The sequence below is a fragment of the Rhamphochromis sp. 'chilingali' genome, assembly GCF_963969265.1.
Source record: "Rhamphochromis sp. 'chilingali' genome assembly, chromosome: 3".
Lineage (NCBI taxonomy): Eukaryota > Metazoa > Chordata > Actinopteri > Cichliformes > Cichlidae > Rhamphochromis > Rhamphochromis sp. 'chilingali'.
The window spans coordinates 8,249,177-8,270,636 of NC_137931.1; the positions used below are offsets into that span (position 1 = coordinate 8,249,177).

Sequence of the window (21,460 nt, forward strand, 5' to 3'; positions counted from 1 at the left end):
TTTACACATTTGCCCAACAAGCAGAAGATCCTCTTTTCAATCCCAGGAGGAGACACAAATCCTTAAGGATTGTGTCAAAAACAGCATCTGGTGTTTAAAATATTTATTTTATTATTATATTTAATAATACAAATAAACAGATCTGCTAAATCAAACGTGTAGCAACTTGCTGTTTGAACATTTGACCACAATCACCCCCCCCCTCAAAAAAAACATGGTCAAAGTCTTTTTCTTCTTCTTTTTTTTTTTAACTATACTATTTGGGCTTACAGACTTTCTTTAACAGGATAGTAGGCAAGACGCACAGTAAACGGCCTGAGGGCGGATTTGAACTTGGGCCTTATGGCACATGGGTCACCTGCAAAACTCAGTAAGCTAAACCAGCAGCCCAACAAAAAGAACAAAAGCAGCATGCACATAAATAAAAACATTTTCCGATTTAGTTACATTTTAATTTATTATTGGTTTTATATGAGTGGTACAAACATTTGTGCTAGAGCAGCCAGGTTAAAACCACCCATATCTGGAACAACTATGATTGCCTGGTCAAAAACAGCAGCACTGTTGCAAAATTAACAACTTTTCATTCCCCCTTTAGCGCCTAAAACGAAGTAGAGCATACTCAACTGTCTGCAGTAGTACTTGTGAATGAGCCCTGTGCACATGCATAGTGTTACCCATATAGAAGCTGTGTACTACCTGATGGTTAAAAAAAATAAATACATTGATTATTTAACCTACATATGTAGTTGAACTCACAACACAGACATGGTCTTTAACTGAACACCTCCGTCAGCTCAGACTAATGCAGCTTGATTCCATAAAACATGTGCACAGATAAATCTGTTATTTATCTGTTATTAACCTCTGTCTCACTTCCACAGCATGTCTTTTATCCTGTCTTCCTTCTCTCACCCCAACCGGTCGCAGCAGATGGCCGCCCCTCCCTGAGCCTGGTTCTGCCGGAGGTTTCTTCCTGTTAAAAGGGAGTTTTTCCTTCCCACTGTTGCCAAAGTGCTTGCTCATAGGGGGTCATATGATTGTTGGGTTTTTCTCTGTATCTATGAAGCGCCTTGAGGCGACTTATGTTGTGATTTGGCGCTATATAAATAAAAATTGAATTGAATTGAATAAACACAGCTGTATTTTAATCTGCACTAAATGTGCCATCAGCTTGAAATAAGCGCCAAGCCATCACATACAAAAATATCCAAAACAAACTTCTATTTTCAGCTAGTGCACGACTTAATATAATGTGAGAACTTGGTCAAATAGGGCTGTGCGATATGATCAAAATCTCATATCCCGATATAAGAATTCTATCGTCCCAATAATGATATAAATCACAAAAATGTAACATTTTCTGTAAATTCTGTGAATCTCGGGCAGCTCGTCTTGCGGGAAGTGTTTCCAGCTGCGCGTCATGTAGCTGGAGTCGAGTGTTTTAACCGATGCATGAAACTATACATTTTTAGACATAAGTTGTAAAGGCCGCCGTTTTCTTTGTGAGTATTTATTACACATGGTGCTGCGGGGAAAAGCCTGTTCTAACGTTTGAGTCTAAGGTTTATTTTTTAGCACCTGGCGGCTCTTTTTTAATTCTCATCCGTAAATAATCTGTTCTTTCATGTGATTCAGTTTATTTTGAAAAGTCTCAACAGGATATTGAGCTTTATTGTGAAAGGTTTATGTGGAACATAAACAAGCGGACACGCGATGCTGTTACCGTCATTGTTGCTAACAACAACGCATAAAAACAGGCGCTTGTCCGTCCGTATTGTTGTTATATAAAATATAAGAGAAAGAGAGAACTTAAAAAATTAATATAGCCACTACAGTGACCATCAAAACGATGAAAAAATATTGCCGTAAACAGTTTATTTTGCGACACCACGAAACAAACGATAGTGTAAAATGAAATGATAGACGTTTTTATATCGTCAAACAATATATATCGTTATATCGAACAGCCCTATGGTCAAATACCCAGATAACCTACCAAAGCAGTACTATGGAAGAACCTGAACATGTTAAGGACTATGGAGTGTGGCTCCGCCCTGCACAGATAGCCACAAGTTGGCCACTTCTCTATTGTCAAGATATTGGCATACTCTTAATACCATGGTATTTAGAGTACCTCATTCATGCAGGGGCGTATGACATCATTGCACACAACCTTGCCAACAACTGAACTGACCTGCAGTTGCTCAAAACAGTATTAATATGTTAATATTATTAACATTTTTATAGCATTCGGACATTCTTGTGAAGTACCTGTACTTGCAGTACATTTAATTTACTGGAGGGAGGGCGGGAAGAAAAATTCTTGAATGGTTTTTACAATACAGCAATACAATATTTCTGTCATTTATATTCTGTTTTAAATAATATCACCAGCCTTTATGAAAGTGATCCTAGAGCTCAGGCTTCGGACCGTTCTACATGCTCAATTTTAAAGATTTTTGTCACAGTCTTGCTGCTGCCGATGTGTCAGAACGGGGGATATTCCTTAATATGGCTATCATAGCCAAACCTGTTGTTCTAACATTCTGCAAGCCAGTCAGAAGAAAGTTCCCTTAAAGGGAGGGTTAGGTTGGAGGTACTATTACTTGTTTCAGACTAAACAATTCTCAAGATAAGATAAATAAGGACGATCATGACCTGCGATATAGGCAAAGCTACCTCTTACAGCCCAAGAACAAACATATGGAACTGGAATGAGCATAACAGACCCACTTTTGGCATTATTCATCATAAGACCAAGTAGTTTGTGGACACATTTTTACTCACTCAGTGGAAATACAAAAAGCTCTAATAGAGACAATCACTGATTACATGGCTGTGAAAGATGGGACTGGAATTACTGACTGATAACGCATGGTCTTTTTAGTAGCTGTGGGTACTGAGTGATTTGACGCTAGAGCAACCTTAATGCGAGGCAACAATGAGCTTCCATGGCCAATATCTCAGTTCAGGTCTACAGTTATCTAAACAAATGTCCTACAAAGACTTAGTGGCAGAAGTGTGGGATTCAGCTTCCAAGTGTAGCATGAATGGTGGCTGCTTTCTATCCTGCGTCCATGCTAATGACTCAACCAGTATGTAACAGTCAAACAGCATGTTAAATGTCTGCAACTAGCATTATTTAAGTTAATCCCTGTGGGAAAGAGCTGTCCTCTGTAAATGACCTTAACCATTTCAGAGCCGCAGCACAGCCAGCGCCTCAGACGCAACAGAAGAAGCGTCCAAATATCTAGCTTTCACGTGAGTGTGTGTGGACTGAGGAGAGCACATGAACTCCACCCAAAAAGCCATCAGCCACACCCCACTCGAAGACCCTCCTTGCTGTAAGCATCTTGCCAACCGTCGCACTTAAGACACAGAAAAAAAAAAGCACACACCAAAGCTGAAAGTTTCTCTTCCACCTAGTTAGTCTAAATTTACGTCATTGCTGTCCGATAACGGGTTGTGATACAATGACCTAGTTCTGTCAAGCAACGTTAAACCCACTCCCATCCACAAGTAGACCTACCAACAGCGCGAGCGACACGACCAGTACAAAGTGCCAGACAGGGCTACTGTTCTGAACTAATAAGCTGCAAGTGGGAATGGAGATGTGAAACCCACCAAATCATTCGCATGTATTCAACGCAGAAAGCAACAAAATGAGTGAACATTGCTAAAGTGAGTGGCTCGTGAGCCCACCACATATGTGTTTGTTTGATGATTATTTTTGAGGGGAGTTGAGAGAACTATAAGGTAACCCCAAAACTTGTACATATTTTCTGCATGGACAACAACGGTATCCCACATGAAACTCTCAATCTGGTAAAAATTTGCTGTGCATTACAGCTATAAACCGGCTTAAATCAAATGCAGTGCTGTCAAACCTTAAATCCACATGGGAAAGGTTAACAGATCCACAAGTACTGGAAACTAACAGTATGCTAGAAAGGACCCTGCATTAAGGGTCCCTTCTAGCTTATATAAAATGTTTCTGAATCATGTCTGTTGGTTGTAGACAGCAACAAAGACACAGCTAACACTTTAAGTTAGCTGGACTGGGAAGCTGCCTATGGATACAGGGCAGTCTGTCAGCACTACAAAGAAAGAGAGTTCAAGCATTGTGCATTAATTGCCTTCAGCTTGGAAGCAGGGCAGACTTCTCTTGCGTTCTGCTGCTAACGCGAAAGGAACACTTCCCAGGCATCCCACACCACCTAGTGAACAAGATTCACGGATCCCCCACCCACCCCTAAAAAAAACAAAAAAAAACAACAAAAAAATATATCACGAGCTGTCAGCAGCACTGTCTTTCTCCCCATCTTCCACAGTTCTGCGATGCATTCAGAAGAGAGGGCTTTGCTCTTTGTTAGCCAAGCGACATGTTAGGCACACAGGTAGACTGTGCCTGTTCAACACGCAGCTTCGAGAGCACATGCAGAGTCCAAGCCAGGGCCAATGGAAACTGTAAACAAAGGACCGTGACACCACCTAGGTCAGCGAGAGGGACACGTTTTTACGGAGGGCCGAGACCCGTGAGAAAACCCGAGCCACGCTTTAGCGAGCACACGAACGGGTCCGAAAAATATTCACGGCAAATAGGTTATATAGCTACCAGTGTCACTCCGCCATGTCCCGCCATCTTGGACAGGCAAGCCAGCCATTAACGTTACTTGTAACGTTTGTCAACTCGTTCACGCGGACACCAAACACACACAAATGAGCGCAGCAGGCCCCCCGAAAGTGTTTTAAATGGGCCAACGTAATGCCATAAAACACTCCAGACTGTGCCAAAGACGAGACGAAATGCAATTGCTACGGGCACCAGCTAACCTTACCAAATAACGTCAGTGGTGCACCCCGAAGAAAGCTACAGCCTTTCCGTTACTCCCACCGATGTTTTCGCGACATACGAGTACCAATGTGTTTGAGGTTGGGTGGGAGGGATATCTTAGCAGCTACAATTACACAATTTCAATGTGACAAAACTTTACTCATTATAGTGCAGCACCGTTTCCAGTATGTGTTACACAAATCCGTGACGACGTTGTCTTGGTAGTGGTACAAGTACACGGGGCTGTATGGGATAGCTATTCAGCTAAAGGGGAAGGGCGGTTTCCGAAAAAAAAAAAGAAAAAGGAAAACATTAACATATGCTAACTTTACGGGCAAATGAAGGGAGCAGTAGCTAGCCGGATACACGGGCGGGCCAGCGAGACGGCGTTAGCCGCAGGTGCAGGGTCGCTGTTCATCGGAAGAGGGTAGCTAACTAGCGAGCTAGCTGCCTGGCTAAGAGGGGCTGCGGCTAGCTGGCCTTGGTCTCCGTAGCGAGAGGGCCACTCAGACTGGCTTGCCACTTGAAAGCAAATTCACCGCCATGCACGACTAATGACAGATTCAAGAGAGTCCCGTAAACCCGGGTGCTGCTCGGTTGCAAAATACATCCAGTTAGATTCACTACCTTCATCAACAGGGCCTTCGTTCTGGCGCCATCTTCATGAAGCTTCTGAAATCCAAACAGTGAGCTGCAAGCAGAAGACAACACAGGCAGCTCAGTATCACTTGCAGAGCGGCTCGAGGACAATATCGACATGCAAGGCAAAATAAAACAATCAATTTTCAAAGTGTGCGTTCGTGTGAGTGCATGGGTTTACTGTTCCGACCTGTCGATCCCAGCCAAACTATCCCTCTCCTCGGCTGTCAGTGTCGGAAAGTCCTCCTCTGTTTCACTCGCTTTTCCCGCCGCCATTTTCTTTCCCTCATCACCACTAGAAGAAGCCGAGCCGAGACTCCGAGCAGCAGCGCAGGCAGCAGCGGCGAGAGACACACCGCACGATTGCATGGAAAATCGCGACGCGGGGACGAACGGATCGCTCCGCCAAATCAAAGAAGGAAAACTGAAGGGAGCGAAACGATCAAAAACTTTTCTCCGGGATGAAAAGATGCGATTCGATGTAGTAAATCCTTTCGGGGGGGACAGAAGCGCTCTCCGGGTAGCTCCTCAAACGTCACATTTTTCATCACAAAGTGGTATCGTGCAGCTATTTGAATGCAAATAACTGAGTACAATATCCAAGATGTGAGTATTTGACAAATAAAACGCGTTTCGGCCGCGAAGATAAAGTTGTTATAATTGTGTCACCCAAGCGAACCCACGCGCCGCTCTGGCCACGCCCTCTCCGCCCCTCTCCAGCCAATGGGAGCGCGTGTATACCACCATATGACTTCCCTGCTATACTATTCTTTTATCTGAAATATTCGTGTTCGCTCTGCAAAACCACTAATTTAAAAAAAAAAAAAATCCTCCCTGATAAAATATTTTAAAAAAATAAATACATATTTTTTTACGTGGTTCTCTTGTGCATGAACCATAGCACTATTTTCCCGACAAATGCTCTAATTTTCACACGCTAAGACATCATCGCATATTCAGTAATACATATTGACACATGGGTGTCAGTTTTCGCTCATAGATTATTCAAAAAGTGACTGCGAAGCATAACTTTTTCCAATCCTGTCAAACCACGCGACTCTTTATGCACCCAACCTTTATTTTTATGACGTCTTCACAGTCAGACTTGCAGAGTTGCTGCATTTTATCAAATAAAGTTGTTAAACTGCTTGAAGCCCAATCAAGCAAAATGAAAGCATTTCAACTGACGTGGCAGCGGCATCATAATGTGGGCGTGGTTTATCTTTGTCAACATCCTGATGACATAACTAGTTTCTCCAAAATGGCGACGGCGGATGAGAGAGAAGGTTGGTGTTTTGTTTGTTAGAAATTACCGTTGTGCGATCACAATTCGCATTTAAATTCGTTTATTTTTTCCTCCATGAGCAATAATCGAAAAGGTACAAGGGCTTTATCGTGGCTCATACGTGCTTTTTGGTCTCCGGTAGCAGAACCTTCGCGTCCAGGCTGGAAGCCATTTGACGCTAGCCAGCTAATGTTAGCTTCCAAACTCATTTACATAGAATAAGCACCCTCGGAGCCTGTGGAGGCTGGAGTGCTTTTGCAGTTAGGAGGACTTGAAGATTAAGCTTTGTTAATAGGACCACACAGGGTGCAAACAGTTCCTGAGCTGTTAGAAAATACACCCCGAATGTAAGCGAGGTGTAGCATATGCACATTGTAGCCCTTTAACTTTGTATTTCACTCCAATTTCATAGCGGGCCAGGACGACCCAGAGAGCGAAGATGAGGTTTATGAGGTTGTGGACCTGACTGAGTATGCCCGGAGGCACCAGTGGTGGAGTAGAGTGTTTGGGAACAATTCCGGCCCCATTGCTGAGAAGTACTCCGTGGCCACTCAGCTCATGATGGGAGGAGTGACTGGATGGTAAGGACTCAGGGTCTGTGTTCTCACTGGGACATATGTGGATCCAATTGGTGTTTAACACAGTAGCAAATGTTGGGCTATTTTGAACTTGGGACATTAATATGCAGAGAAATAATTAATGTGAGAACACACCGCTTACTTGTAGAGCTGCCATTGCTAAACCAATAAAATGATTCAGTGTGGGTGGGTGGCTGTAGCTCAGGTGGTAGAGCAGGTCATCTACTGATCGGAAGGTTGGTGGTTCGATTCCCGGCTTCCCCTAGTCTGCATGCCAAATATCCTTGGGCAAGATACTAACCCGAAATTGCTCTCCGATGCATTCATCGGACTATGAATGTGTGTGAATGTCAGTTGTGCTTGTGTGAATGGGTGTGAATGGGTGAATGCACAAGTTGTGTAAAGCGCTTTGAGTGCTCAGAAGAGTGGAAAAGCGCTATATAAGAACTAGTCCATTTACCATTTACCATATACATTAAAGGAAACTCTGTATGCCTTTACCTCCAAACAATATGTACTTATGCTGTTAGAGTGGCAGGTACTGTGTAGATTCTTAATCGTCTTTGCCATAGTTTTCTAGAGCTTGGAAATAAGAAGGCAAATGGTGGAAAGAGCTGGGTATTTGACCCCACATGAGGTCTCATAGTGGTTTCACCCTTCATTGTACTGACCTGTGCCTTTTTTTTTACACTTTGGCTGGAGTCGGATGTCGTTGATCCACAATTGATAACTCGTGTGATCGATAGTGGGGCAACGACCTTAATGTCCACCTCCAAAGGGGACAACCCCCCACTGGGGTTTAATGGAGCGTTCCAGATTAAGCCGGAAGTTGGGATTTCCAAGTTCCTAGTTGGCATTTTCACCTGGGACGCCCCCTGAACTCAGAGCAGCCGCACCAAACCCGAGTTAACAATCCAAGATGGAAGCACCGAACTGAAGAGTAATAAAACTTTTAATCTGTGCTGCCCCGTTGTGTAATCGTGTATCTGTTTTGTTTTCCCCCCCCACGCTGGGATGCACCATCTTGAATTCAGGTTCCTGGAACGCACCATAAACACCCGGGACTCTCCACAGTTTGTTTTTCGAACTTGATGAGTGGTGAAACATTATAACAAGCCTTAAGAAGTCCAGTATCCCTTTTTTCACACTGAAGAGTGGTGGGAGCCACAAGCCAATGTGCTCCCAAGAGCTGGGTTGTCAAGTTAGATCATGTGGATCATGAACAATGAGATTCATGGATGTAGTGAAGGAGGACATGCAGAAGGTTAGTGTGACAAACGAGGATGCTTGGGATAGGGTGAGATGGAGAGAGTTGATCCGCTGTGGCAGAAGAATAATTGCGGTTAAAGATTCATAATGAGATAATGAGGTCGTTGTATAAGCAGTGCCTGTGAGCCAAAAGTTCCAGCCTCCAACTACTAGTTTAAGCCCACTGGTGACAGCAGACATCCCGAATAATAATAACAATGGTCATCTGTGAGAACAGGAGCCCCGGCCGCCTTTTTGTTTACATGGGGTAGCCAGTCAAAAGTAGCTCGATTTAAATGAAGGGTGAAAAGCTTAAATAGGCAATAGATGAACTGCAAAGCCTTAGTAATGATTCAGTAAAAGGACTAGATGTTGCAGTCCCTGATAATGCATTCCTTTAAATGGAGAAAGTATTGAGGGATGGCTACTATGAGGAAAAGACACATAATGACTGTTTTCAAGTATGAATCAGGCCCAGGGAAAACTGACATAATTGATTCCCCTTTAAATATTTTAAAGGAAGTAACCCACCCTTTCTCTTAACACTTACAGGTGTGCAGGTTATGTCTTCCAGAGAGTTGGGAAGATAGCAGCTACTGCTATTGGTGGCGGGTTCCTTCTTTTACAGGTAAGAGCACCGTAATGCTGTGATTGTTTAGGCTTAGTCGTTAAATATTTAGCAATTCTCCATCAAGAGTCATAGAGAAGTACGTGCTTTGTAAGATTAACATAACTCCATTGACAAGTGAAGACGCCAGCTGTACGACATGACACTCAGCTGGTCCCCCCTCTCCACCACAGAAAGGCGAGCATTGTGTGTCAGCTGGCACTAAATGGACACAGGCCATCTGGACACTTACAGGGTGCTTCAGCTCAGTCAGTAGCATTATTTTGTCGCTTAAAAGCATTCTTCATTTTGCAAGTAGATTAAACACCCGTAAAGTTAGACACCCAGATGACTTGATTATCAGGCTGAACACAAAATAATTTTTTAAGATGATATCAGAGGCCTACTGTGGACACATGCTTCCAGAAAGGGATTCTGTCCTTCAGAGTGCAGAGCTGAGGCAAATATGAAGAAGGACAAAGTAACGCTCATCAGTTTTGTTTTGTTGTCTGTTTCTGCAGATTGCCAATCACAGTGGCTACGTGCAGGTGGACTGGAAGAAGGTGGAGAAGGATGTGAACAAAGCAAAGAAGCATCTGAAGAAGAAGGCAAACAAAGCAGCCCCAGAAATCAACACATTCATTGAGGAGGTAAAGGTACCTGGAACAAAGCTTGCTCTTTCTTTATTTCTTGCTTGTTTTTCTGCTCAAGCTAAATGCAATCTTCCTTTAATTTGTATTATTTCAATATTGGGGGGGGGCATGTATTGGGGTCCATTCCCAAGCCAGCAGTGCCCTCTAGTGTACTTGTCGAGCTACTACACCAAGTAGCTGTGACACTGCAGGCTCAAGGCAAACCAAATCAGATGTTTCGAGGTGCTGGGGTCTGTTTTGTTTGTTAGTTCTGATTTGACTTTTCCCTCGTCTCTCCTCTGCAGGCGACAGATTTCATAAAGAGGAACATCGTCCTGTCCAGCGGGTTTGTCGGCGGCTTCTTTTTGGGATTGGCCTCCTAAAGGCCGCCGCACACACTACAATCTCCATTTACTGTGAATCATCACTTTCCTTCGCTTACCTCTCTGCTCCATGTGTGTTTTGATCAAAAGTGATCATGGGGAATTATGTTGAACACTAAACCACCTGTTCTGAATCAATCCTAGCTTGCTATTATCATTCGAGTGCTCATTTCAGAGGATGTGTGTGAGGTGGTGGGTTGGTAAGAGGATCGTGGGCCGTCGGATTGTACTGTGAACAATGCTTCCGAAAGCATCAAGCTGCTACAAACAAAACTTGGAGTGTCTTTTGTGTTTGCTCGTGCAAATGAGACTGTCCCAAGTATTTGCCAGGTGGATTCTGTGGCATATGTGGGCGCCATTGTAAATATATAGCCAAGCCCCTTTTTCAGAGCTGTAAACAGGAACGCACACAAGCACATACACACAAGTAAATATTATATAAACAGTATGGAAGGCGGCAGAGTGGGAAGGTAACACCAGCCCCCAGTCTGGTGCCTAGTTGTTGGTTTTTTTTTATTATTATTAGTATAGCTGTACAGTTTGTCGGGGTCGCATGCCTTTCAAAGCATGCTGGCAAACCCAGTTATGTTGGTCACACTGACTGGGGGGGTAAAGTAAAAAGGTAATTTTCCACTCTGAACTGGAGTCCATGCTGATAAAGAACACGTCATTAGTAAGTTTAATTTGTGAAGTATTAACCCCCCCACCCCCACAGTTTGTTCCCTAATTCCCAGCTCCACAATGCCCTTAAATGAAGGTTTGAGCATCTGCTGTGCCCTAATTACCACCATCACAAGCCATATGCCCAAAGAGACACTGGTCCAGTGGTTACATAGCATAATGGAGCTGCAATTTTGACTCCTACGCCCCCGCTATTGTCGTCATGCATTTGATGGTGTGTGTAGCATTAACAAACAGCGATGCTGCTGTGTTGTGCTTCATCATGTTAATCAGCTATAGGGGAGTCCAGTTATCACACGTTGCTTATTGTGTTTTGGTTTTTTTTGCCCTTTCTACTGGTGCAATATACTGTAATGTTTTAGCTGGTTTTTTGTTTTTGCATCCAGCTGGTATTTTGTATGCTTGTGTTTGTATTTAATATGATTTTGATAACTCTTATTTCCTGGTTTTATGTCTCCTTTGAAGTAAAGTTGCCCTATGCTGTTTTAAATGATAGTAACATTAAAAAAAGGATGCTTTTCATTTAGCCTTTGTTGTTTTTAAGCAATCTCAACAGTCTGGCTTTCTGTCTTTGCAGTAGCTGGATTGATAAAATCTTAAACCTCAGATTTGACTGCATTTATCAAGTTGGTGGTTTTCACTATCACCCGGGCTCTCTGCTGTAGCCTTGCATCAAATTGTTACCTTCCTACTTCAGTAAGAGAGATGATCAGAACTGGTAATGAATGCTGCAACAATGTTATGAATTTACCATTAATATATTTATTTTAGCACTTTGTACTCTCAGTGGTTCTGTGAATGAAAGAGGCATATCAAAGCGAAATAATTTAGAGATTGAATATTCTTGGTGATTAACAGCCAACATATAGATAAATCTTTATTATTTTATAAAGCAACATTAGCAGAGTAAATCAGACATGGCAGCTAGTTAAGACCAAGCATGCAGACTGTAGCGTTATTCAGTGGTGTTATTAAGGTCCTGCTCACCATGTGCCACTTGTAGTTGTTCAAACATGAGAACTTACATAAAATCCTACTTCGCAATACACCTCCACCCCACTGCAATTGTTGATGGTGTTAAACTAAATAAGATAATTGATAAGAAATTCATTAACCTTCTAAAGGAGCCAGATTCTGCCATATCTAATTTACCTGCATGTGTAATATGTGCACTGCAGAGATGGATAATAATGATGTCCTTAGATAAAATATGGTCATTTTAAAATAATGAGGTCTCTGTTTGCTCCTACATTTAGTTTCATACATTTGTTTCACTTTAAACTCCTAAAAAACGATCACGGGTGAGCACTGAAGCCCCACCCACCTGGTGTTTAAACTTTGTTATAAAGAGCAGCCAAGCAGATTTAAGTTGGATTAAAGGGCAGGACAATGGCGTTGACTCCTTTAGGTCAGGGGCTACATCAAAGCCCCTGACCTAAAGTTTGACTCCTTTAGGTCAGGGGCTACATCAAAGCCCCTGACCTAAAGTTACTTTACTAACAATAAAAGCCAAAGCTCTCAGTCACACAGAAATCTAACATCTGCTTAGTTCCGTTGTGACAATTTGCTTCCTCTTTTTTTTAATATCACTTGTTTGGTTTTTATTTATAACTATAAATGACAAAAATATACAAAGAGGTGAATGAACATGAATAAACATACAATGTATTTACAAGAAGAGCTGAGTGAGCGGACAAGAAACATTCAGATTTTATCCTCAATTTTTCATAATTACAAGCACAATCCTCCCTGTGCTGAGCTCCTGTAACGTCCCAGATCTGTAGTATGAAAAGGGGGAAAAAAATTAATATAAAAAAGCCAGAAGCCACTAGCCTGTGGTGAATTCATGTAAAGAGGCTACACTGTTTGTTTTTGCTCATAAAAGAAAAAAAAAAAAAGAAAAGAATAAAAGCCATATTTGTTATTCCATAACAGGTTTTGCAAACTGATATTGCAGAATTTGCATTTCCTCTTGCTGCAAAGTCATTATTTTGTGCTCAGATGGGCATTTTGAGAAGGGCACACTCTGTCAGCAGTGATAGGGTTGTGAGGACATATCTGCTGTTGGACATCTGAAACAAAAGTAAACCAATATTATTAGCAGGTTCTTCTTTCATTAAAAGAATAAAATAAATAAAGCTCTGAGGGCAGTACCTTGACCCTGCCGCTGAACTTGGCTGATCCCAGTGCAGATGAGACCTGACTCAGGCGTCCTGCTGACAGGTCCAATCTGAAATGCCTGTAGAAGTGGCTCATTAGGCCCTGCATGAACCTCGTCACCTCCTCGATGTCAATGCTTCTCGCCGTCTCCTCCTCCTCCCTGCTCTCCAGTGAAGGGGTCCTCACACTGTTCCACAGCTCCCACGCATCTTGAGGGTTAACTGTGTAGGTGATCTGCAACGGTGGCTCAACCGGAAGAGTCCAAATCATTTTGAGATGCTGGATGCTGGACTCTATGTGGCAGTTAGTCCATAATGCCGTTAGCCACTGCAGGAAGGTCTGGTTGATTTCCAGAGGGCCAAAGCAGCAGTCAAAGGTCTGCTGAAACCAGGATTTGACCAACGAGGTGAGATTCTCAGCCCCACGGCTGCCAAAGAGCGGCAGACAGGTGAAGTCCTTCGGAAGCGAGTGAAGATATTCAGGATTGCCATTGATGCAGGTCAGCCAGCCGCTCCACACCAACTTCTGCGCCTCATCCTTCCCTGCAAACACTGGCTTTGAATGGATCTGTGACGGGAAAGAAGACAGAGTAAAGCCAGCTCATACTGTGCCTGAAAACCTTCTCCCTGCCTCTACAAACTCCTGTGCTTACCTGTACGAGGACCGTCTCAGCATCATCGTCCGTCTCTCCCAGCCCCTGCACCACAGAGAAGGAAACTCTGAAGCTGGTCTGCGCTCCCTCAACCTCCACTGCCAAACCCTGCTGCTTCTCTGCAGTAATAAATGCCGAAAGCTGCCTCGAGTAGCTCCTGAGCTGGGTGTGTCTGAACTGGTAGAGCGGTGTAACGTACGATAGCTGCCACTCTGTCTTCACCAGTAAGGCCAGATCCTCTGGATTCACCTTCTCCTTTACCAGGGAAAGAGCAGAATGCAAAGGATGGCGATTCCATGTTCTGTTCTCCAGATAATTAATATATTTAGAAGAGAAACTTGCATTGACTCACAGTGATATTGTGTGACTTTGTTCTTCTGCTGGTGTTGAGCCTCCGCGCTGTCCATCCTGGGGTGTGGCCGAGCCTTGAAGCAGCGCCTAGGCAGCTGCGGTATGACTGTCTGTAGCTTTTATTTTTGCTCCTCCTCTGAGCCACAATGCTTTCGATGGGAGTCCTCACCACACTGAAAAGAAAAATTAGTCAATCAATACATGAATTTAAAAAAATAAATCAAACATAAAGCAACAATCTCCAGTTAAACTTGTGCTTTGAACTAGGAACACAAGTAAGGCTTTTGCAAAACCTGCACTTCTCATGTGCTTAAATACCCAATTTATTGGACTCATAAAACAAATTACCATTCATTTCATACACAAACACCATTTCTAAATATACTATAGACGCATTATAGCCACTGTGTCAACAACGTATTTATACTCAACAGACTGTACGGATGTGGACTTATTTTAAAGGTCAGATGCTCCCCTATTTTAAAACAGCAGCAACATGTCAAAAAAGACCGAGGCAGAGCCAGCGGGCTAATGCTAGCATTAAAAAAAAGGCAAACTATCGTCCCGATCCTGTTTGGGCAATCCATTCATGTTTTTAGAAACCATGGAGTGACATTTAAAGTTAAACATTACACAGACTGCGCTTAACTAAACACACAAAAGCTTCAGTGCCCACTCCCTGCCACTTGTTTCATTTTGAAGGATGAAAAAAGGAGCTACGACTGCAAAACGTAAAAATTTGATTTATTCCAGTTCTTTGATGTGTAGGAGAGAAGCCGAACTGAAAAGTAGAGGTGAAAAAATCCTAAAATGACAAGTTTAACGTTGTATCAAGCCCGTGCATTTCATTAAATGCAAAACAACATTAAACCACCTAATTGCTGAATGTTGAATGGTGGTGGGGTCTCCGTTGTACGGACAACGACGGAAAATGCCGTTAAATTAACCAAAATGCGTCGTTGGACACATTGTTGCCATTTTTCCTTGCCGCAAAAGCAAATGCTTTGTAGAAAATAACATTTGTATAGTGTAATAACGACAAAGGTAAAATTTCTACCTGTTTTGAGGTCGCTCCATGTCTCTGGCTTAGCGACAAAGGCTAAAAGTAAAACCGGAAACAAATTTGAACATCGCGCTTTCACAGGAGCCTGCGCGGTCAGACTCAGCCAATCACATCTACCCAAACAAGAAGTGGGATTTGTAGTTTTTTTCCCCCTTTCACAATTTATCGAAATCTAAAACGTTTAAATTTTTTTACTTTATTTAATTTACACACACACACATATAATTTATATATTTATATATTTTATTATTATTTTAATTGTATATTTTTTATTTTTACATTTAGCCTTTGATGGCTTATTACCGAAATACTTGCTGTGACTGATATTCTGAGGGGGAAAAAAGCTATTTTTACAGTCTTTGAGGAAAAAGCCAATTTTTTTTATTTGAATATTGATGAGAAAAATATTAGACATAACATATTTTAAATTCATATAATACATACATATATACATACATAAAACATGAAAAAATATATTCTTTGAGATTAAAAAATTTTGCTGCAGTGGAAAAACTATATATATATACATTTTTTTTCATTTTGTTTTGTATTGTTTTCATGAAGCAGCCATATTGATTCAGTGAATTTGCAGTTTATGGCCTAATCTAATTATTTATTAGATAACAATCTGGAAATACATTGAAATTTAGCTCAGAATCACAATATGATCAAATAAAACCAGGAGGTGAAAAGACAGAAGAAATATTGTGACTTTATAATGTCAATTTCTGCCAAACTGGTAATTTTGCAATGTTGAAAAATATTCTGTTATTAATATTTTTAAATATATCAGCTTACTTAGTTGAAAAACCTGAATTCTTATACTTTTCCCATTGAGTTTCTGTTATAGGAGGAAACACTTCTAAGGCACTTTGTGTTGAAGTGACTCCTCTCCTTTTGCTGGTTATTGCTCCCTAGGGAAGAATATGGAGCTGGAAGCATGTAGCAGTCTAAGCAGTCCAAACCTTGTTTTCCCTGTTTCCCCTTGCACTAATTCAGCTGACTGATGTCCCACTTTTTCTGCGCTGAAGCATCCTCCTTCGTATCTTTTTTGGCACGTTATTCTCTACATTACACCTCTATGCCATGAGGACCGAGCAGGATTGTAATACAATGTTATACAGCTGATTTGGTCTAAATTATTGATGATAAATCTATGTCAGCCTGGAGAGAAACAAAAGGTTCTCTGAAAAGCACAGCTAGTCAAAACGGTTTAACCAGCAGGACTGAAAATAATGTGTGCCAGGTACACATGAAATTTAAAGGTGAAGGTTATTTTTCTGTCAAAGCTATTAAGTGCAGGGCTGTCTCTCTGCGTATGTAGTGATGGTTTCAGGGAATTCATGCATGTCAGTGCAACCAGATGTATAGTGTATAAGCGTATGTGCATTTTTCATGAACTGCCAGTTTCACATGCAACCACCATAAAAAAAAATATCCCCTTCCTTGTTACTATGGAAACAGAGCTCTTGTCTTTTTGTCATGTGTGCCGTTTTCCCTTTCCTTTATCATTTTCCTATTCATCTCTCTCCTTTCATTGCATACTTTCCTTCCAGTCTCACTTTTTTCCCCGAGCTGTGTGTGTGTGTGTGTGCATCAAATGGAGGGTTGTTCAGAAGCAGACAGTATGATGACCACATCAGCAGCCAATCGGATTATCGGTAGCTGCTGGTGGGCTTAAGCCAATGGGGGAAGCTGGCAGGTGATGCTCGAGGAGAAAGGATGCAGCGGCATGGAAACCGCAGAGGGTGCCCTGTGAGAACAGCGCCCTCTAGAGGGGGGCTGGCCGTCTGAGTTCATTATTTTGCTTTAGTGAAGTACCTCACCCAAACGCTTTTATTTTTTTCTTTTCAACCCTCAGTTGTAACCACTTTCATGCAAAGGTAATTTGTAATTGGAAAACATAGCTCTGCAATATATTAAAAAAAAAAAAAAAAAGACATCTCTCTCAGATATATGTTTTAAAGATAAAGTTAAATATAAAATTTCTTTACATTTCCAAGGAGCCAGACTTTAAAAATGGTCTTAAATAATAGTTCTCCAGGCTTTTTCTTTTGGACCTTGTCTGCCATTGCACTCATTTTCAGTCTAGTCCCTGTACCGGACTATTTTCACAGGAATGTCTTTTGTTTGTTGGTTTGATAAGCAGTTTGTTCCAATTTCTTCAGTTGAATGTATGAGAAATAGCACATGCCTCTTAATAATAGTGTTTTTGCAATCTGGAGGTTTCCAAAAGGCTCTTAGCTGAAAACTTGCCACATCTCAGCTGTGTCCCTGTTTTTTTGTTTGCTTTTTTGGAAACTGGACTAGTGGAGAACAAAGGAAATGGCAAAAAGGCGTCATAGACAAGCTCGTTACTATTGTACTAACTTTGCCTCATATACTTACACATGTAGTAAATGACTGCATACATTTTCCAAATGATTCAAGATTTTTGCAGTTCTCTACGTCATATAAAATCCAGTGCAAATAGGGTGAATTAAGATGGACGTCTTTAATAAACGGGATTTGATGCCTTTTTTGCATCTTTGATTTGTTTTACAATAAAAGTGAAATTGGATTTTGTCAATTATTTATTAATTTATTCCACTTTCCCCCTCATTTTCTCCTTGGAACGATGTCTATTTAGGGTATTCAAAATGGAGCAGTGGGAGACAGGCCTTTTACCATCACCTCTAGGGGGCTTCTCCGCCCGTCTTTCCACACCTGAGGAGACCTTACCTGCGTGTCTGCACCGGGGGAACCCGCACCTGCAAAAAGCTTACGCGAAAGTAGATAATTACGCGTTAATACTTGAACTACAGTGCTGAGGATGCCCATTTGAACTGAAAAAAGCCTTTATTTTCGCTAGTTATCTAAATTCCACAGAGGAGAATTAGAGTACACATCAGTGGCACAATCTAGCGGTCACTGTCAGATTAATGAGATAATGCAAACGCTATGCTGTCCATCAGTTTTGCTGAGAAACCTCCCGAAAGACCCATGGGAATTTGGGAAACACTGAGGACAGCAGTCACCCACGCTTAGACAGCGATTGTGAAGTATACGGTTTTAATCCCGTCGCTGGCAGCCAGGGTGTGGGGCGTGAGTCCTTAGTGGCAGATGAGATTTATGGAGAAATAAACTGTTCGAAATGATGGAGAGAAGAAGAAGGGGAAAAGGGAGGGGGGCTGACGTAAGGTGATGAGGTTTGGACGGTCGACGCCTGCGCGGGATACACTGAATGCAACGGTTGGAGAAGAGATTAAGGAAACTGCGCCTAAATCGGACCCCACAAAACGCCATCTTGGCTCGAGCGACGCAAGGAAAAAGACGGGAATCCGGGGCCCGCTTTCCCTGGCCATTTCGGCTCCGGTCGGAACAGTTTCCCGGGCGATAGACAGGGAGGGAGGAGCCGGGCATTTCTGGAAGTCGGAGAAACAACCAGTCAAAGCCAGCCAGCCTGCATCTGATCCAGCGAAAGAACTGGAGCAGCGGCGGACGTCGGCTCGGCTGTGCTGGAAGACTACATTAATTGAACACCCTCGAGCACAGACGGCGCGTGTAGCAGCAGGAGCAGTCGTGGACATGAATGTGAAGGTCTTCCATTTGGGCTCGGGAAGCTGAAGCGTATTGTATCCCGCTCACGTTACGGTTTTTTTCCCCCCCCCTTCCTCGCTGGGATAAGCTGTCTGTGATACCACTGGGCGTGCACAGCGCAATAACGGAGGGAGCCAACCTGTGATTTCAGCGACGACTAAGCTCACATTTAAACCCAGCTAGCAAACCGTTCTTTTTTTCCCCCGAGAGTCTCGTTAGCTTGCGGCGAAGGGGAGCATCTTGGTGGATAAGGGGAGGTATCCGTCGGATGCTGCTGAGGGGGGACTCCTGTGCCCCGGCGACAAGCACCAGTAAAGATACAAACCTGAGGCATGCAAAGAGGGATGTTTTTCTGCACACGAGCGAGGAAATCTCCACGCCCCAGGGTCTGCTCAGTGGCTACTGTTTAGCTAGCTCGCTGGCTAGCCCTTCTACAGGAGAGTAGCTCAGGAGAAGGTGGGGCCGCGGAGTGACAGCCTTGGACGCCAGCTAATGTGGCTAGCCGGCTAAGTTAGGCACACGTTCGTTTTCCCCCGTTTATCACATTGTGCCCGTGTGTGCGTGTTTGTGGGGTTTAAAGAATACAAAGTGTGTGTGTGGACTGGCACAGGTGTAAGCCCGTTCAGCAAGAAATTACGTTGTCATTGATCCCTTTGGAGCCCGTGGTGTGGGTGGGATATCTTGAGGAGAGCATCCTCGTTTACCTGAATGACCATGGCGGACGACGACGTGCTGTTCGAGGATGTGTACGAGTTGTGCGAGGTGATTGGCAAGTAAGTACCTCGCGCACTGGCCTCTCATTTACCCACACAGGTACAACGCAGCTGCAGTAATTTGGCTGGGGTCTGTTTTTATATGCTGACCCGCACATTTTTAAGGTGGCAGTCCACTGAGAGAAGGGGGTGGGAGAGTTAGTCTTCTATGTGTAGAGCCATACAAGCTTGACATACAGTTTTGTTAAAGTCCTAATAGAAGTGAATAAACTAAAGTGATACTGGTCGCAGCTGTTAACAGTATGGCTGGGAATGTGCTCGGTGTTTTTGCTCTGTGCGTGCACTAATGCATTTATTCCAGCTGGCTGGGGATTGGGAATTCCTAATTGGATGATCGCCACACCTGGAATGTGAGCTCATAGACTGATTGGCCGGACACTTTAAGAATTTGTCATGTTCAGTTTTCAGTGGAAGGGGCACATTAAAAAAAACAATGTGGTGAAAAGTTTGGGGGGTGGGGACGGGATTGACAGCCCTGCCTACCAGTCAGTCCCCTCCCCCCTGCAGGCCTCCACTCTGTGGAGATCTGAGGGTCCATTACGGCTGTTGAGGGGAGGGGAGGCACAGACCCTCAGGCCTTTGGTTTTAATCCTGAAAGTTCTTGTTGCCTTGGTCACTAATTGGTGGGTGCTTCAGGACTACTGCCTTTTAAGGCTCAATAATGGACAATGTGGCGAACAGTGCATTTGATGTACTTGAATGGATGAGGGAAATAAATATGGGAAATTGAGAAAACTTGACTTGATCAGACCTAGATCAATCATTTTGTGTCTTCTATAGACTGTTACTGACTTGCCTCACACTACAGCTGTCAACCTACCTGTCACAGTTACAGCACAGCCTGCACAGAGTGCCTCATTTTCAGAGGTAAATGTATATGTGCACGTTATCTTCATAACTGGGGTGTGACTCCCTGCAGCCAAAAGCAAACACTGAGGGAGTGCGCCGAGCTGTTGTACAGGTATGGTCACACAGCGCAGACAGCTTATACAAAGAGCAGCAATAGTCAAGGTATATTTTAAGCTTTAGGAGGAAAAAGTGTATTGGCACCAAGAAGACCATGAAATCCCACTTATCCAGCGAGCTCTTTTGTGAAACTGCGGTTGATAGATCAAGTGTGTTGAGTCCTGGCATCTTGGGATGTGTTGCGGGGGGGGGGGGAATCATTTTTCCTCAGCTTAGAGCAAGGGGGAGCGGGGGGTGCTGAAGCTGATCAATGGAGACGAGTGGAGCTGGGAATGTGATGGCCCTGAGGCTAAGGATATAAATAATGCCAGCAGACATTGCAGCTCGCTGCCTTCTTCCACTCTCTTTTTTAACCTTATGTTTTATTGCCCACATTGCGATCGGTAGCCGAGCACGTGGCAAACGGCCAAGACTCGAGGATGCTAATTACAATTTCAGTTTTTGAAAAAGACAGCTGTCATAACAAAACGAGGTGACCTCATAACCAGTGCCCTGCGCAGAAAGTCCCGGGTTTGATTCCCAATGCATGTCACTTGCCTTTTCCACACTATCCATTTTTCTTTTTGTTGGCATTTCATTAGGTTCAATAGAATGACAGCACCCTGTCAGTGAAGGACTCCTCTAGCCTCTGTTTTTCCCCCCTGTTTTTTCACCTCAGATTAAAATTCCAGGAAGTCTATTTTTGCTTTGAGTGGATGTCCGACTTATCTGTTCATCAGTGAGACAATCGTAGGCGAAGTTCTTTGGAATAACACATCAGGTCACACGAGTGGAAAGTACTGTGATGGAATGATGGAGTAATGGAATATTTTCCAGTGAATTATCAGTAATTAGTTTGTCTTTTGCTTCCTGCCATGTAACAGAAGAGCTGGGATGGTGATTTGTCTCATTTAGTGATATTTGCTGTGCTGTATAGACACATGTCTTTTCAAGATACGTAGATAAACCCTTAGATCTGGCCTGACGCCTTTCAAACTAATATCGTTGTTGTTGAAATCTTAAAGAATTTGAATGGGTAGCATTTGG

At 43.0% G+C, this 21,460-nt stretch overlaps 4 protein-coding genes across 14 annotated transcripts in view; 2 read left to right on the forward strand and 2 right to left on the reverse strand.

The window, feature by feature from the left end:
* Positions 1-6,082, reverse strand: part of LOC308393890 (lysine-specific demethylase 6A-like) — a 39,285-nt gene extending 33,203 nt beyond the window's left edge. For both annotated transcript variants that reach the window (XM_080877917.1, XM_080877916.1), the window contains exons 1-2: positions 5,667-6,082; positions 5,465-5,528 (exon numbers count right to left, since the gene is read on the reverse strand). In XM_080877917.1, coding sequence (XP_080734043.1) covers positions 5,465-5,528; positions 5,667-5,845 — 243 coding nt within the window. In that variant the 5' untranslated portion in view covers positions 5,846-6,082. The remainder of the gene's footprint in view (positions 1-5,464; positions 5,529-5,666) is intronic.
* Positions 6,083-6,105: 23 nt separating this feature from the next.
* LOC308393893 (FUN14 domain-containing protein 1) lies at positions 6,106-11,412 on the forward strand. 2 transcript variants are annotated; one of them, XM_080877921.1, is made up of 5 exons: positions 6,106-6,762; positions 7,174-7,342; positions 9,140-9,215; positions 9,716-9,850; positions 10,132-11,412. In XM_080877921.1, exons 1-5 carry the CDS (start codon positions 6,540-6,542, stop codon positions 10,207-10,209), a joined length of 681 nt encoding a protein of 226 aa, XP_080734047.1. In that variant the 5' UTR covers positions 6,106-6,539; the 3' UTR covers positions 10,210-11,412. The 2 variants fall into 2 exon arrangements, with proteins under 2 accessions (XP_080734047.1, XP_080734048.1); XM_080877922.1 differs by having other exon boundaries at positions 6,108-6,762; positions 9,716-9,844.
* Positions 11,413-12,678: 1,266 nt separating this feature from the next.
* cenpl (centromere protein L) lies at positions 12,679-15,184 on the reverse strand (the record flags this gene model as incomplete). The annotated part of the gene is given in 6 exon segments (XM_080877920.1): positions 12,679-12,962; positions 13,045-13,617; positions 13,703-13,957; positions 14,055-14,226; positions 15,111-15,139; positions 15,143-15,184. Coding segments are annotated over 6 exon segments (1,146 nt in total). The 3' UTR covers positions 12,679-12,887.
* Positions 15,185-18,308: 3,124 nt separating this feature from the next.
* Positions 18,309-21,460, forward strand: part of LOC308393605 (peripheral plasma membrane protein CASK-like) — a 52,720-nt gene continuing 49,568 nt past the window's right edge. For 3 of the 9 annotated variants that reach the window (XM_080877505.1, XM_080877506.1, XM_080877507.1), the window contains exon 1: positions 18,309-19,468. In XM_080877505.1, coding sequence (XP_080733631.1) covers positions 19,404-19,468 — 65 coding nt within the window. In that variant the 5' untranslated portion in view covers positions 18,309-19,403. The remainder of the gene's footprint in view (positions 19,469-21,460) is intronic. The other 6 variants (XM_080877508.1, XM_080877511.1, XM_080877509.1 and 3 more) reach the window with 3 other exon arrangements.

Coding starts and splice junctions, on each gene's coding strand:
- LOC308393893 (XM_080877921.1), top strand. CDS start 6,540: ATGCACCCAACCTTTATTTTTATGACGTCTTCACAGTCAGACTTGCAG. Junction 9,216..9,715: donor GCGGGTTCCTTCTTTTACAG/GTAAGAGCACCG, acceptor CTGTTTCTGCAG/ATTGCCAATCACAGTGGCTA. Junction 9,851..10,131: donor CATTCATTGAGGAGGTAAAG/GTACCTGGAACA, acceptor TCTCCTCTGCAG/GCGACAGATTTCATAAAGAG.